The following is an 18,270-nucleotide window of genomic DNA, read 5'->3' on the forward strand; positions in this document are numbered from 1 at the left end:
CACTATTTGAATAAAAAAATTCGTTCTGTAAAACCATCGTTTGGCCATTTTTATAACATTTTTCTCTGCGTACATTATGACAAATGTAGTATCACTGGTTTCATTCCAATGTATGTCAACAAAACGCTATTATGTGTGTATGTCTGGGCATTTAATATTTTTATATAAAGATAAACCTTACAGTAAAATTTGAAATGTAAAATGAATGGAAACGAAAACGACCCAATAATTTTTAAAAGTCCAAACTGAATTGAAATTCTTAACTGTTTCTAAAAATATCGTGAGTTGTCTCACAGTTGGCATTAGACCCTCTTAAGAAGAATTCGGACATTTTGAACCTGCAAGTGTAATAGTTTAATGTTTTGTTTTAATTGCTATCGCAAATAATAGGATGAATAAACATCCAATGAGATGAAATTAGGAACAGAAAGTGAACACATCAGAAGTGGTTTTAGCTTTTTTTTTAATTGGTTTAATTTCTAAGAATTGTGAATCAATTCTCAATGTGGAACAAGGCGAATTAAGCAGAAATATGAAAAAATTATAGTGATTTTAGCGGCTAAAGTAGATTTTTGAGATAACTTTCTCACAGATAATAGGGAGCCGTTACCCTACAAAATCTTTTCCATGGAAGCAACTTGGAACTTTGCAAGGCGATTTATTTATTTTAGTTGATTTGACGTAAAGTCGCCATAACTTAGTTCAGTTTTTGCAATGAGAGATGAGAGAGAGAGATATATATATATATTGGAGAAGCCAAATGCATGAAGCTTACAGAAAAGATTATTTTTGGGAAAAAGATACGCTCAGAAACAGGACTCGAACCTGCGTTTTTATGCAATCCGTACATACGCTTTACCATTTCCGCCACCCTGAACTGTGATAGACACAGTTCTACAACAGCATCGAGTTGATAAACATACATCGAACAGTTGATAAACATACATGCTCGCGCAGCTGACGCACGGGCATCAGCTCTCTAGAAATTTGCTAAATGACAGTTCGGAGTTGTATTGTTTACAAGCGCAAGAAAGCATTTTGCCAAAAGTGAACGCGAAAAAAAAATCAGTGATGGATTTAAAACGTAATAGTGTGATTGCTTTATATTTAGATGGAAAATCACAACCAGCGATTGTTCGTGAGCTCAAACACCAGTTATTGTCCGCGAGTGGGCCAAAATACCTCCAAGTCACATTCGGGCAGCTTGCGATTCGTTTTTTGACCGTCTCAAGGCCATAGTCAAGGCAAAAGGTGGTCATATCGAGCAAAAGTGAATTGATTCTGAATTTTGTATTATTTTTACACATTTTGTACTTTGAATTAAGTAAAAGTAATTTTCCAAACTGAATTTATGGCCTTTTTAATTGGTTACACTTCGAGTGCCGGACCCTGTATATACGCCTGGCTATCGTCAGCGACAGCCCCTGTGAAAGCTGTTCGATGGGCTCTAAGGCTGGCACAGTAGAGAAGGCAACAAGTGATTACAACTATACTCTCCTACCCAGTCCTTGAGCGAAAAAATAGGTGAAAGGTCTTTTAGTCAGCCAGAACGCTATTGTTTTCGTCCTCTGATCCGTTGTTTACTTTTTTAATTGTGCAAAGTTTTATGTCTCTATTGTCCTTAAAAAATGATTAAAATCCAAAATTTAGATACCTCGTTGTGATACCTATCAAACAAGCCATACTTTGTAGAAATCCGTCCATTTTTAATGGAGATATTGACATTTTTGTGTAAGTGACTTCTATTCTCTCTTTCCCAGTAAATGGAGTTTTGAGTGCTTCATGATAAAGCGATATTTTGAAGCAAAGTGAATCACGATTTTTTTGCGCACTTGAAAATTTATGCACAACACTTGAAATACTGTGTGCATCCTTTTTCTTGATTTTGTGCAGTGAAATGAAACCTTTTTGCCTTTCTTTTGTATAAAGGTTTTGCAATCTCTGAGGAAACCAACTTTCCAATTGATCGTCATATACCATTCGAAATAGTTCTTCGAGATTTTCAAATGTCTGTTTGAGATTAGCAAATGTCAGTTTTGCAAATGTCAGCTTTCGAAAATCCTTTAGCACGCAAAAATCTCATTACAACACCAGCTTTACAGCGAGCGAGAATAACGATTCATTGTTTACTGTACGCATAGATAGGAAAATGACTACTGAATTCAAACAACACCTGCACGAGTAGTTCACGTACAGCTTTGCACAAGTTGAAACCGGTAACAACATGTCGATTTTGAAATATGAGCTAACGTCCCTTACATTTTGAATGTGGATTGATTTTCCTCTCATTACATGAATTCGTACGCTATCATTTTTTTCACCAATGGCCCACAACACGATACGAATTTTCTGTAATAACTAATGACCTTCACCACTGTTTAAGCACATTAGTCTTATCTGATTATGATCCAAATACACATCTGTTGACATATTTTGACGTGGAATTGAGGTAATGGATTTAAAAGCAAACGAATTCTCGCTATAATGCTTGAAAGCATTATAGCGATTTTTCAGAAATTTTTGTAAAGGATTTAAATTTTTGATTCAACATTGTCTTATATCTTTTGATAAGTAGTTCAACTTCATCATACCATTCAAAATTGCGACCAAACTCGTCGCACCACCGTTTGGTGGCACCATTTTCGATACTCACTGTGTACGTATGTGGGTTGTCCCTGCATAGGTGGAATCATATTTGCGTTCGTGTCATACGGCGGTGGTGGTGGCGGATGCGGGTAGCTGTGCTGCTGTGGTGGATGGGGGTATCCCCCGGTGGGCATTTGCGGTTGCTGCTGATTTGGAACTGGTACGAATCCAGCCGGTGGATTTGGATACGGTGGAGCTTTGCTGTCCATTCCGGGTGACTGTTACTGTGGGCGACACAACGAATAAAAAAAAAACTAACATTTTAGATATAGGTGATGGATAGATAGCGTGGTTTGTTTATAGAATGTGTGGAATGCACGATATGCGTTGAAGCGCTAAGTTCGTCAGTTAGTTGTGTGTGCTAAGAATGCTAATCAATTAGAGCTTCTAGGAGTGCGTGAAGCCAAAGAAGTCAAACCAATCGATTTTGGGTATGTGAGTTTTAGGTTGCTCGGCAACAGCTTCGCCTTTTTTTGTCACTGTTTACTTGATGCAAAAAACTGAAGTCGTGCAAAAAATTAATAAATAATCAACAATACTCGTTCTTAGGGTGAGGTATCGTTTTGGGCTAACGCAACAAAGAAAACACAATAATTCATACCATTCTAAGCACAGAATCAAACGACGATTGAAATCATTGCTTTGATCCATTTTTCAATACTTCACCGAAAGTAAATATAAACTGTGTTGGCATTATCAATCCCAAAAAATCAAAAACTGATAACAATCGTCGGTGATTATCGATCATGATATTGGAATAATACTATCACTTCTGATCAGTGTAGAGCAATTATCACCTAGTCAAATATCGCTGCTGAATATAATCACATTCCTATCAATATCACTAGGGGAGACCGGGGCTAGCCCGGACACGGGGTTGAACCGGACAGTTTAAATATCTTCTAAACCAGAAATGATTCCGACCCATGGATTAACATTGTAAACACGCTTTCATGTGACAGATAGACGTCAATTAGCTAGATGACGCTGAGTCGACTCAGTTCAGCGTTAATCGTGTTCGTGTCAAAAGGTGTACGTTTATTTTACTGAAATTTTTGTTTTGAAATTTTCTCTTGTCGTGTATACGACTTACTTTACAATGGGGCGCCTTTTCAAAATTTACCCTCTGAGAGAGTGATAAGTTTTTGATCGTGAATATCTCCTGTTGTATCTAATGAATCAACATAATTCTTGCTTCATGCCATCGGAAATATGATCACAATTTTATGATAAAATTTTCAATTGTGTGACATAATTTCAAATAGTTTTTCCTATCATTTGCTGAGCAACTGTTCCCGAAACAAGACACACGAGAGCAACATCGAGGACCTGTCGTCTCACTGTTTCCCGTTCTGCGAACAAGAAAAGGAATTTTGGCAAAAGGGCTGTCCGTACACCGCTGCCAGTGGCAGGTATAAAATGAAATGTGATGTGAGAAATAGCGTATTTTAAGTTAAAGCAGCTACTCTGAACGTACGAGACACCGTCAGCACGATGACACCGAAAACCGAAAGCAAGGCCCATTCAAAGCACTTTTCAGTGCTAAAGATCATCATAAAGAACTAGTTGAATTTTGTCGCTTTCCTACCATTTTCTGAATAACTGTTGCCGAAACCAGACACACACGAGAACTATCTCAGATCTAAATGAAGATCTTGTTGATTGTGACAATTCAAGGCACTTTTTAGTGTCACAGTTAATTAAATTTCAATATTTCCTACCAGAAGATTCATCAAGATGGAAGTTAAAATAATTTGCATAGTCACTAACACATTCAATTACGAACGGCAATGCGAAAGTGGAAATGATGATGTTGAATACATCTTTATACTAGTATGGAGTCGTGTGAAAATATGCCATGCGAAACAGGGTTGCCATATATACAGATTAATATTTATTATAATAATAATAATAATAATACTAATAATAATAATAATAATAATAATAATAATAATAATAATAATAATAATAATAATAATAATAATTATTATTATTATTATTATTATTATTATTATTATTATTATTATTATTAAAATTACTCTTGCATACCGGAGATCGTCTATAACATTTCAGACCAGGCCATTGCAATTGTCTCGTACTGAAATTTCGAGAAGAATCAGATATCTTCGAACTTCATAGCTTCAATAAAAATAAACTAAAAATTTGTCGTACCTAGCCTCCTATATTAGCAAATTAAAAAGGAATTGTTTCAAGTTTAGAATATATATAGTTGTAGAATAGTAGCTGTTTAATGTAACTAATCTGTACTTTAATGTAGGTGCATCGCTTCAAACTCTATTAGTGAAAAAGGGGAAAGCTTGCACAATTCATACAATCAATCAACTAACTGATATTCGGAAAAGTGATGGGAGCGTGCCAGTTTTTTCGTATTCACGACATCCAGTTATGTCTCTGACATTACCCACTCGCCCTTTTTTTGGTATATTTGATTCCTGTGCATTGTAATGATGGTCTGGTTAATGCTTTCAAATGTTTGTTTCATGCTAAATCCAGTGCTTTAGATTACGTGGAAAATAACAAGTTTTATTGCGTCTCGAAAATAAATTGTTTGTGCGGGCTTAAACCGGACAAAAAAAATGGGGCTTAATCGGCCATGTAATTTTTGACTTGAAATTCTTAGCGGATTCTTGAAACATACCTAAATATTGATATCTGTATTTCAATTTCAATTTACTTCTTATCGCCCAATAAAACGAGATTTACAATAAATTTAATCAAATCGTTCATTAGCGAAACAAACAAGTAGTCTTCAATAAAGACTCAAAAGTCAGTTTCAACATCCTTTTTTCTGGTATTCGGTTGCCGGCACTCCACCGTAACTTTGGACAGAAAGCAGATAGCGTCATTCCGACAAATGTCATGTGTGTGTAATAGCAGCACGTTATTTTTATGTCGAATACCAAAGCAAACAGACGTTTTCTACTTTTAGTTGCGCTCAAAACAAATTTTTAATTGCGTGAAGATCAACACAAAAGTTTTTTTCTGATTTTTTCATAGTATCATAAATTGAAGAGCATCAATCAAAAAGGCGAGTGAATTGGATATTTATGAGATGCAGTGCTGTAAAACTTCATTCAATTCAATTGAAATCGAATGTGTGCCAAACTGACAATCATTCTACTGCAGTAAACTTCACATTCTAACACACTATCTTCTCTGTCGCAGCGAACGGCATCATCCCGTCCTTCATTCGTTTCTCTTTCTATCGAAGCTCAGTTCAACCATCGTCAGTTTATCTCTAATTATTACCAAAATGTCTCTTACAATTCAATGAGAGAGCGGCCTCCAAGTGAGGTTCATGTAAGCATTCGAATTGGTTCAAGATAATGGATGAAAGGTAAACCAGTCATGATAACTGAAATATCAAATTAAAAATAAACATAAATTAATTATTCCCTCTTTCAGTTTTCATTATTAATATTTCAAAACATATATCAATACATTTCAAACAGTGGAAATTATCGATTTTAACTTGCTGGTGATAATTGAAAACTCAAATGAGAACTGCCACCCTCTATTTATCATTATGGTCGGAGAGAGTTTTGTGTTACCGAGTTGATGTTTATGCCTGTTCATTCGTATTTGCTCACAAGCCACAGTGAAATCAAGTCGGGTCTGTCCCATACGGAAAGTACTCGCATTTCTGTCCCATGCATTAAAACGTTTTACACGTTTTAGTAACTGAAAAATGTACAGGTTACATTAATTTATGTTCTGGTCACTCTACTGTATTAATTTTCTGACCCCTGTACCAATATTTTGCGCTGGCAGTGCATACGAAAATTTGAATAATGCATGATAAACTATCTTTGAATCGAACTTTGGATAAACCCGGTACGTTAATTCTATTCTATTCTTCATTTATACTCACAATTTCATCCTCCGATGCAACAACTTTAGAAAAAGATTCAGCTCTTTTGCCACTACTTTGAAACGTACAAAATTATTCTTTGAGCTGTCTGTCGCGGAAGAGTCTCCACCATACAATATCACTAACTTGAATATAAAGAACAATTAAAAATTTCACACGAATAGGACATCAAACATGAGATTTTGCCGCGTGCGAGAGAAGCATAGCATGCTAAGATGAGATGGGTCCCAACTTGTTGCGTAATAGATTTTATATAAATGAATGACAAAAAATGCAGATGAAAACTTTGTAATAATAATCACGAATCAATCATCATAGTAACGGAAAAAAACGAATTATTTTCGAAATGTTCATCTTTTTCTAAACTTGTCGATTTTCAATATGGGACTGATATGCAAGTATGGGCAGTGTGTTCGTTCTTCATTTTTGTGTGAAACTTTATAGTCCAGTTTTGCTACCAAAGAGAGTCTAGTTTAGTCCCGTGGTTCCTAAATATTAGATTTTGGGTACGTTACTTAATGGTGTCTTGGTACAAAAACTAATACATGTTTTTCCATGTCACAAATTGAGGATTGTAATTAAAAGAAAAAGTTACACAACTGGGTAGAAAAAATTGGTAAAAACCTAGGTCTAATGAGTTTTTGTTTTATTTACAAGAAGTGTCCGGTTTAGCCCGGCAGCTTTTGAAATTTTGGGTTAGTCACTTAATCGCAATATTTTACGGAAACTATTGCATTTTTTCCAGACCACAAGTTGGGAATTGTAGCTGAACGTTGAAGTTATATAACGGTATAGAAAACTTGGGTGGAAATATAGTTGAAATGGACGCTTTATTCAATTTCCCAAAAGTGTTCGGCTTAGCCCCGGTCTCCCCTACTGTAATATTCTTTATATTCTTCACTCATGATTATGAATAATCATTCTCGCGATTATCAGCTATGCAACGATTTTTACTTTCAAATGTTGGTAGTGTAATACACGATTTATATTCGGATGTTGGTAGTGTAATACACAATAGCAATATGGAATGCAAATACAGCGAAAAAAAAGAATAATTAATTTCCCTATAAGGCTATGTTTTAATTCCAGAATTGATTTACTCTCATGGTCAAACACAATTAACCCAATTAAATGCTATTTAGCATGAATTTGATTTATAGAAGTAACAGGAGTGCAGAGTTTTGCGCAGCGTTTGAGACCGGTCATCTGCTGAGAAGCTATGTTGGCTACGACAGCACGTGGTTGAAATCTTGTTTGCATTCGCTCCTGCGGTCCTGCTACTTTTTTGTATGAATTCTAGTAAATAGTGCTCAAATTTATGAAACTGCTGCATGAAAAATGCTTTGTGATGTTATTATAATTGTTTTTAATCACTACATGACATATTAAAACCAGTTTGAAATTGATTTTCAATACATCACCCACCATTTTCCGTGGAAATCGCTGCATGACTGGTAATCGTGAGAATGATTTTAAATGATTATCATTTCATTTATCACGAGTGAGTTAATGGAACATAACTCTAGTATATTGCACGGATGAGATTTTGTCCATACTCTCTTCGAGTGATCATAATCATCGTTGATCTTGCGGATAGTGATAATTGATCGATGGAATCAGGGATGATTTAGTTCAGCGGTTATATTTGACAATCTGATGTTTTTGCAACACTAGGTATAAACTATAAAAAAACTGAACTGTTTGTGGTATGAGCTTGTTTTTTTTGAGAACTACTGTATACTATTGATGACACTGTTTCACCGGTCATATCATTTTCTGAATTACGCACCAGAATAAAGAATTAGTGTATGTTCTTGACATAGTTTGACTGCCTTATGTTGAAGTAAAAAAACATTAATCGCTATAGGCAGGCTAAGTCGATCATTCAGCTAATAAAATGTATTTATTTCTCAGTTATCAGTTACTGATGCTGAAGTTGCTCTGATTTGAATTGAGATCATTGTCAAGTTCTAGTTCAACTTCAGCGCAATGCAAAACGAATGGACTGTAACAAACGAAACGTCACACGCTGCTACGAGCTTGTGGTTTTTGCGGTAATTTTTTTTTTCTTCTTGAAAACGATTTTTCGGGACTGGTTTGTGTAATAATGACTTCGCTTTGTATTGCTTCGTGATGAAGCTTGAATGTGTAGAATCGTCATATTTGAATACTTCTTGGAAATAATTGGTTTGTGTTGATTAGCAAATTGTCTGAAGCGGAGATTTAAGTGGACGTAAGCTGGGTGAACGTGCAACTAAATGTTTAATTCTTCCAATTCCATTTGATATAAATCGCTAAAAATCAACTTCATAATACGACTCACTTCGTTTGATTTCCACCGTTAAGTGACACAATCACCTCACTTTATTTTCACTGTGTAATGATACCGGCAATAACTTTTCTCAGTGATGACCGATTTTCACAAAATTAGTTTCAAATGGAAGGATGTGGGAACTAGAAAAAACTTCTTTTTTTAGGCCCGTCACCGGTTCCGGAGTTACAGGGTGATAATTACATATAAAAATATATTCAAGATGGCTTTCTTTATAAGTGACCATTCAAAAATAAGCGGATTCTTCAAAACTTATTAACAAAGTGTTTTAATTTGCTGACCCTGTTAGTTAATGCAGTAAGACTCTGTTCACAAAGCCATGTCGAAACAAAATTGGATGACCGAAATTGTTTATGACCCGCATCACCCCAAACTTATGGTCACCTAGCTTCCCGGATTGTGAAATCCTTGAGCTAGATACCATTAAACATCCCCGTAACACTATTCCATTTCTGAAGGATGCTAAAACAACCACAATGATCTACATCAGGGGTTCCCAAGCTATTTTGGGTCTTGGAAGGTAAAATGCCAAGACTTTGTAATTCCGGAACCGGAAGTTGGAGCCGGAAAAACTCAGGAGCTTTGTATGGGACTATAATGCCTTTAATTAGAAATTATGTTTATTAAAATCAGCTCAAACATTTCTGAAAAATCGAGGTGGACACCGTTTGGGAATATTAGACCACTATTTCCAGTACTTCCGAATTTCGAATCTTTGAATTTCCGGGTCCTCTGAAAAAATCCGGAAATTGAAAATCAAAATTTCACACTTATGACCCTTTAATTCTCGAACGGGAAGTCGGATTGAAATACAGTAATATGGAAAAATTTTGATTCTCTCTATAGAGTTGTGAACAAGGCTGTCATGTTTACCACTATATATCAGGTGTACAACTTTGCTTCCGCCGTTTTCCGATAGGTGGCTGTACCGGCTGAGGCTGGTTAAAATACATAGATGATAATGCCTTTAAAGTGAGTGTGTACAGTGCCTAACGAATTGTCATCGCCGTTTCAGTGACAGTTGTTCTTGTTTTCGTATAACTCGCGCTCGAAAATGTCTGTTTATGTGCCTAATTCTCGCCATTTGCGGGAAGTTTTACTTTTCTGTTACAATTCGAAAAAAAAATGCAACTGAAGCGCATCGAATGCTTTCAGAAACTTACGGTGATGCTGCTCTGAGTAAAAGAACACGTCGGGAGTGGTTTCAACGTTTTAAAAATGGTGATTTCGATGTCGAAGACAAACATGATGGTGGAAGAGAAAAAACCTTCAAAGATGAATAACAATTTACTACGAGCTCTTAAAACCGGGTGAAACCATCACAGGAGATAGCTACCGAACGCAACTGATGCGCCTTAGTCGCGCGCTAAAAGAAAAGCGGCCACAGAATCAAGAGCGACATGGCAAAGTCATCCTCCAACACGACAATGCTTGACCTCACGTCGCAAAAGTGGTCAAAAAGTACCTGGAAACGCTGAAATGGGAAGTCTTGCCTCACCCGCCATATTCCCCAGATGTCGCCCCTTCTGACTTCCACCTATTCCGTCCGATGGCACACGGCCTGGCAGATCAACATTTTCAATCCTTCGAAGTGTTGGAAAATTGCATTGCTTCATAGATAGCTTCAAAAAAGGATTCCTTTTTTCGAGTCGGGGTCCGAAAATTGCCGGAAAGATGGGATAAAGTTGTCGCTAGCGACGGACAATACTTTGAATAATACATCTGTAAGCACTTTTTCGCAATAAAGCTTTAAATTTTGGAAAAAAAACCGGCGGAAGCAAAGTTGTACACCTAATAATTGTGCGGAGAGAAAAATTGTTGAAAGTTGCTGACACACTCATACACACACATTTTCCGATCACATAGTGTTGAGACGAATGGTATAAAGATTACTTCAGAAAGTATGGACGCACTTTGATTTCGCTGTAAATAATTCACAAGTGTTAGATATTCAAATTTTATTCGGTATACTGATAATATTAGACTACAACAACATAATATTATTTTCAACATTTGCTACTTAGCCATTGTAGAATAGCTGGTGCACCTTCTTGTGAACGTTCCTCATTAAATTCCGTACAGGCTTCTTGGCGACAAGTTTTGACTCTTTTTTCCAATCTTTTTCGAACTGTTGAATGGTTTCGGCTGCCGAGACATGTTTCCTAAGATGTGCCTTCGTTAATGCCCAAAATTCCTCAATTGGTCGAAGTTGTGGGCAATTTGGTGGTTTAATGTCTTTTGGGACGAAAGTATACCATTCTACCGTTGATTTCGAGTAGTGGCAAGAAGCAAGATCTGGCCAGAAGATAACAGTATCCTTGTGGCTTCGATTCATGAGTAGTCGTTTTTGTAAACATTCCTTGACATATATTTTGCTGTTCATTGAAGCAGTGGTGATGAAGGGTTTCGAAATCTTATCGCAGCTACAAATTGCTTGCCAGACCATAGCTTCCTTACCAAAATTTTCGACTTCAATCGATGTCTCGGACTGGTTTGACACTTGCCCTTCTCGCATCGTATAACATTGTGGTCCCGGCAAGGATTTGTAATCGAGTTTCACGTAGGTGTCGTCGTCCATGATTATGCAGTTCAAATTTCTAGCTAGAATCGTATTGTACAGCTTTCGAACCCTCGGCTTCGGCCAACTGAGAGTTAGCATGACTTATTTTTCGACCCGTTTTAGGTTTATTCTCAAAGGTGTTATTCTCACCGAACTTCCTGATTGAATTTCGCACGGCTTTTTCACTTACTCCTTTCAATTTTGCTATCTTTCTCAGTGACAGTCCGCGTTCTGTGCACCTTTTGTACACAATTTTTCGACGTTATTCTGCTGAAAGTCCACGCATTTCGAAACAAACTAATGAAAACAAATAAACAACTGCACAAGTGGTTAGAGAAGAGTGTAAACAATATGACGCAGCCATAAAAACTGACAGATTCTGAACCATTGCGAAATGGCAGCGGTTTTTGGTTGCGTCCATACTTTCTGGAACAGTCTTTATAACACTAGGGGTCTCCGGAACTCCGATCAGAAGTCGGTTTTACCAACAATTCTATTACCTTTCTAACCTTTCTACAGAGAAAAGCAAAACGTATTTTACCCAAGTGAATCCAAACTTTTGCGTGGTAGTGCGAAATTCGTGAATTTTGTATGGATTTTTGGGATCTTTCATTAAATTTTTGGTGAAAAATATATCTTTGTAAAAACCGTCTTTCCAATCATTGTGAAAATCGGCTCGACAAATACGGTCTGAGAAAAGTTAGTGACACATTTTCATTTTTTTGTGCTTATCACCCTGTAACTCCGGAACCGGTAGAAATATTCAAATAAAATTCCGTAATTTTGTGTGGAATCACAATCTCCGAGAAAGGTGAGTGCCCATATATAAACAATTGTGAAATATGAAACTCGACCCTCCGAGCCTCGGTTCAAAAGTTGGTTCTCATAGTGATTGCATAACCTTTCTATATGAGAAATCCAAAACGGAGCAATTCTTCTAAATTTGTATTGTTTACAAATTCAAAAGGTTTTATTAATTTATTCCCAAACAAACTTCTTTATTTTTATTCAAGATTCAATGGAAAGTTTTTGAAGAATTTCTTTGAAAAACATATAAAAATATGAATAACATACGAAAGGCATAATTTCTTCACTAGAAAAAGAAATTAAAAAGAACGTTTTGTAACATTGTGCTTGTTCAATTTTTCACTTCCAGTTTGATTCCATGGAAGACCGTATTTTGTTTATAATAATATTGTGGTATTGAAACTCACATTTCAATTATCATAAGTTGAATTATTCATGATCAAATCAATCTTCAGAAGGTTTTTATCAAAATTGTATTTCTCTTTAATACTTGTTAGATATTGTAACGTAAATACGTCTTATTTTTAATATTGGGTGCCTTTTAAAAAATGTTGCAGTACAGGAATGAGTAGAACTCAATCGTGAACATCTGTTGTTGTACTTTACACGACAGCATTATTTTTGCTCCATGTCATCGTAAATATGAGTAGTATGAGATAACCACAAATAACCCGAAATTTTTTCCTGAAATGTTTCGTATCAACCAGTGTTAAGGGAAACCCTATTTTTAACCCAACGAGTGGTGTGATAATGCCTTTCTCTTTCATCGCACCAGTCTCTTTAATATAGTTTTTGCTTCTTTATTAAGATAATTTCTGGCATTAATTTAGGCTCTTTTTTGACACCAATTTATACAGATTGGTTCGAGTAGTTTACAAAAGTTTGCTTCAGCGTTTATGTCACATATTTGGTATCATTTCTCAAACTAAACGCTTGTCATTTGCGTCGCCTTTATGTATGAGCAAAGTGATGCTAATCTAAAAAAAAAAACCTTCTAAGTCCACTTAGTGAAATTTTCATAAATCTTTTGAAAAACCACCAAGAAAATTGACACGTCGAGATTTAGTGTCTACTCGAAAAAAAACAACATTTTTTTTAAATAAAATCGACTTTCTGGGGCTTTTTTAGGCCCCAGAAAGTTGATTTACAAAAAAAAATTTCGGGATGACATTAAATTTTGACTTTTCATCCAATTCTATGACATTCGGTATCAAAACAATTTTTTAGATTTCGGAAATTTCATGTACTCTCCCCTATGGTGATTTTCCAAGATCGGAAATTTTCACACCTTAACCAGCACCTCTTACACATATCCGGTTTAGCTCGAATTTTGCATTGGGACTTTTTTCGAGGTGCTTAAACTTTTGAGCTCTACCGCTTTTCGAAATTTGAGGTGAACTCAAAATAATGGAACCCTTGTATATATAAAAGCGGGAAAAATCAACGTATTTTGTCGGTTACGTATCTTATACTATCATATCTCTGAAACCGGAAGTCACAGCCATTTGATCTTTTAACTTGATCAATGACCCGACAGTAGCTTTCAAACGAGTTTAAGTTTCATAAAATCGATTAAGCCATCTCGAAACAACAAAAGAAAAGAAAACAACTCGTTTTGTCGGTTACCTCACTTATACCATCATGTCTCCGGAGCCAGAAGTCACAGCCATTTAATCTATAAACCTAATCATTAGATCTAATAGTTGCTTTAAAACGAGCTGAAGCTTACTAAAATCGGTTTAGCCATCTAGCGTCCTGTTGAATACGTCACTTATACCCTCATATCTCCGGAACCAGAAGTAACAGCTATTTGATTTTCAAACTCGTTCAATGGCTCAACAGTAGCTTTCAAACGAGCTAAAAATATCGTCGAAAAGTACACATACAGACATTATCGGATCTCGTTGAACTGAGTCGAATATGAGTCTCCAAAGCTCCGTTCGAAAGTAGGTTTTTCCAGCAATTCTAAAACCTTTCTATAGAGAAAGGCCAAACTCATGACGTGTGCTCGTTTTCTCGTACTCGGTTTCGGCATATTGAGCAACATTACATTTTCGTGTTATCTAATGGGTGAAAATTTGATTCGATACGATCTTTCTGGCCTGCAAAGTTGACAGAGCATGACGTTTAATCCAGTGCATCGTAAGCTTGCCGTTTCAATCGGTCTAATTCCAGATCTATATTCAGAGATCAGAACTCAGTTCCATGATTAAAATTAACCTTTAGATCCAAGCTCAGTACTCAGTTTCAGATACAAAACTCAGTTCTAGACTGAGTGCAGCTATCAGGCCCTTAGAACCGGTCTCACTTCCACTTTCACTCTAACTTCACCCACATATCACTTCACTTGATTTTATCTATTCCCAGTATCACGCAAATTGAAGTGATTACTGTTTTGAAAAACATTTATAATAATATCAAGGTCTTCCAAGTAATTGTTCCTTTTTCTGAAGTATACATATATTCCAATATATAAAGGCCAATATTCACTTCACTTGATTTTCACCGTGAAGTGATACCGATGATAAGGGCCTCAGTTCCAGAATCCAGATTCAAAATTCGCTATCAGTTCCAGAGCCATTAAACAACTTATGAGAACGATTATCGATATTTGCTAGATATCTGGAAGTGTGAATGAAGCATGTAAGTTTGTTTTTCGTAATCGCGTCATAATTTTACTACAAACGATAATTCAGTGCTGCCCATAGTACCGTGAGGAGAACTCGACTCTGGGAAGGAATCAAGTCGTATCGAGCTAGCAAACAGCCAAATCGGACCATAAAAAAGAATAGTGTGGTCAAAATTCGTGCTCGGAACCTATATGACCAGGTGCTGACCAAGTTCGACACGTGTCTTCTGATGGACGATGAAACCTATGTCAAGGCTGACTCCGGGCAAATCCCAGGTCAAAATTTTTACTTGACAACGGCTCGGGGGATGCTCTAGACAAATTTAAATTTGTTTTTGCGACAAATTTGCAAGAACATTTATGATTTGGCAGGACATTTGCAGCTGTGGCAAAAAAAAGAATGTGTTCGTTACAAATAAGACAATGACATCGGAACTATACCAAAAAGAGTGTCTACAAAAACGAATTTTGCCGTTAAAGGGATCCCACGACCATCCCGTAATGTTTTGGGCAGATTTGGCATGCTGTCATTACAGCAAAGTCGATCAAGAATGGTATGCAGAGAAAGGGGTCCAGTTTGTTCCGAAAAACCTTAACCCACCCAACTGCCCCCAGTTCCGCCCTATTGAGAAATACTGGGCAATCATGAAGAGGAGACTCAAGGCAAGGGGAAAGGTTGTCAAAGACATCAATCAGATGACGACCTGGTGGAATAAGATAGCTAAAACGGTGGACGAAGAAGGTGTACGCCGCCTAATGAGCCGTGTTACAAGAAATATTCGAGAATTCTTTCGAAACCGTGACGAATAATTTTATCCGTATTTTTTCTTAAAAGTATGAAGAAAACGCTACATTTGTATAAAAAAGATCTTGAATTCAATAATAAATAACTGAAATACAAGTAATTGTCTTTGTTCCAATTCTATCTGAAGCAAGCTTTATCCATTGGGCCGTATGAATAAAATGTAGTAAAGTCTGTTGTTTGTCGTATCTTCTCAAAAATAAAGTCCACAAAGTATAACGCGGCTTGGTATGAATAAAAAACAAGTTCGAACATGTAGTTAATGCTACTTCCGAATTTAAGCATTTACTGCATACCGTATCGACACAGAGCCGGAAAAGCTGGCATAAGCATGCACAAAGCAAGAAACGTACTTACATCTGTAAAAATGCCACTTTTTTAATTTCTGTACTTCACTTTATCAGCAAACACCTACCGAAAACGTGTAGTAAATACTACAGTTTTTAGCATATTTTGACAGGAACGTGATCCACACGTAGCATTTACTACCGAAATTCAAGCATGCTACGTTTTATTCATACGGCCCATTATCTCAATCTCAAATTTCAAAACTATTAAAAAGTTCACTAAAACATGTTTTTTTTTCAGAGAACTGGAAAGAAATTCGGGTACCAAAATTATTTCCCACTTGCTTCACATGCTAAGTAACAGGCGAGAATTTTTTTTATTAACATCAGAAACACATTTTGTTGACGTTGTGTTATCATGAACGAAATACCGAAACAACCCTACCCAACATCAGTAATTACCGCTTTGAAGAACTTCAACCGTACAGAAGAATCGAATATTGACAACCATCACAAATCGTAGAAACTTGTCACCGTACTACCTGATGTTTCTGTTATTCATCACCCAAACCGAGCAGACAAATTTCACAACCCCACAGGCAAAGTGCAAATGTTGTGAAACACCGCAAAAATTCAAACAAAAACATAACCGGTCCTTTCGAAAGTAAAACCTGATCCATGTAATATGCTTCACTGTTTGAAAGTGAAACCAAAAATAAAAGAGCAACCCAACACTTACTTTTCTTTTCACTGGATGAACTGTTGAGATATGCTGGCTCAACCCCGAAAGTCTCGTCACCAAACTGGAACTCAAAATTATCTGTTTTCTCACCAGGTTTTCTTTCACGTAACGAACTGCCAATTTACACTTGCAAGAAACCTTGGATATATCGAAGGGCCACCAACTAGATGCGGTGTTTGACCAAACCGATTGATGACGGCGCGGCTTACGGCTTCTGCTGTCCGATTCCGTTGAACGTCTAGGCCATACTGAGCCGGTTGGGTCGGCTGAGCAGAGTCGAAGTAGAGCGAAAGTATTTTTTTTCTCTGTCTACTGCTCAGCTGTTATCGGCATCACTTTGGCCGCGGATGAATTGCTCACCACATTAGCTCACGGTCCTGTTCGAAGTGGAGATCTACGCGGATGCAACGTCATCGTTCCATCGTCACGCTAAGTAGTCAGAAGAAGCGGAGAGTCATGCCGCGTCAGGTTATGGTCGTCGAGTTGAACTGGACTGGATTCATGTTCATGCTAGCGTATATTGATATCTATGTATGCAACACTGCTCGTATGTGCAATCGTCATAAGTAAGGTCGTTGAAATGGAAAGTGTTCTGAGTGCGGCAGGGCTGCAGTCAACTTTACGATAGCGTCAGAACAGTGATATTAGAGTTCTTTTAAATGTATTAGAATTATGAAAAACTTTAGCATATTATTGAATACTACTCGTGTATGTATATGAGTTAGTTTTAATTCCTTTATTTCATAAAAAAAACAATGTAATTTACCCGACACGTAAATCAATAGTAATATAAAATAAACATTAGTTGAATCACACATTTGATTGAAGCTATCATCGATGAAAAACCAAATTAAAATGCATTTGGTTTGCAATGATAAATATTGAACTTTTTGCACCAAATATGTGCATGTAGAAAGAGATGTAAATTTACAACATATTTTCACTGTGGGCAAAAAATAGGAAGACTTTGTTCTTAATTTCAAAATTCTTTATTTATTCTTCCAAATCTATTTCGTCTCCCTCATCCTGAAAGTAATCTCATCGGGCCTTAATACACTTGTGACAATGGTTTGTTTTTCCAATCCTCGAAACAGTTGTTAAAGTCAATTTCCGGAATAGCCCTCAATGCGCGTAGCGATTCACGTTTGATGTCTTCAATTGACTCAAAACGGTTTCCCCGGAGCGGTCGTTTGAACTTGCTGGATAGCCTGAAGTCACACGGAGCTAAATCTTGCGAATAACGACCGCAACCACCGTATTCGCCTGATTTTGCTCCGTGTGACTTTTGGATATTGGTTGAATTTTCAATGAAAAAGTCACGAAGAATCAATGCAGTATGCGACAGTGCATTATCGTGGTGCAAAACCAAGAGTTCTCGGCCCATAATTCCGCCCTGTTTTTACGCATAACTTCGCGCAAATGAAGCATAACACTCAAATAGTATTCCTTGTTGACAGTTTGGCCGGTCGAGAGGAATTCGGAGTTCACCACACCTAGATAATCAAAAAACACTGTCAACATTACCTTGATTTTTGACTTGGCTTGACGTGACACGTCCTCGATCCTCTTTGAA

At 36.8% G+C, this 18,270-nt stretch overlaps 1 protein-coding gene across 2 annotated transcripts in view; it reads right to left on the reverse strand.

The window, feature by feature from the left end:
* The window catches only part of LOC131428331 (lipopolysaccharide-induced tumor necrosis factor-alpha factor homolog), a 36,131-nt gene extending 19,177 nt beyond the window's left edge, over positions 1–16,954 (reverse strand). The window contains exons 1-2 of one of the 2 annotated variants that reach the window (XM_058592224.1): positions 16,695–16,954; positions 2,654–2,870 (exon numbers count right to left, since the gene is read on the reverse strand). In XM_058592224.1, coding sequence (XP_058448207.1) covers positions 2,654–2,855 — 202 coding nt within the window. In that variant the 5' untranslated portion in view covers positions 2,856–2,870; positions 16,695–16,954. Of the gene's footprint in view, positions 1–2,653; positions 2,871–6,538; positions 6,558–16,694 lie in introns of those variants that run through there. The other variant, XM_058592225.1, reaches the window with a different exon arrangement.
* Positions 16,955–18,270: the final 1,316 nt, after the last annotated feature.

The sequence above is a fragment of the Malaya genurostris genome, chromosome 2 (genome assembly GCF_030247185.1).
Source record: "Malaya genurostris strain Urasoe2022 chromosome 2, Malgen_1.1, whole genome shotgun sequence".
In the NCBI taxonomy this organism is placed as follows: domain Eukaryota; kingdom Metazoa; phylum Arthropoda; class Insecta; order Diptera; family Culicidae; genus Malaya; species Malaya genurostris.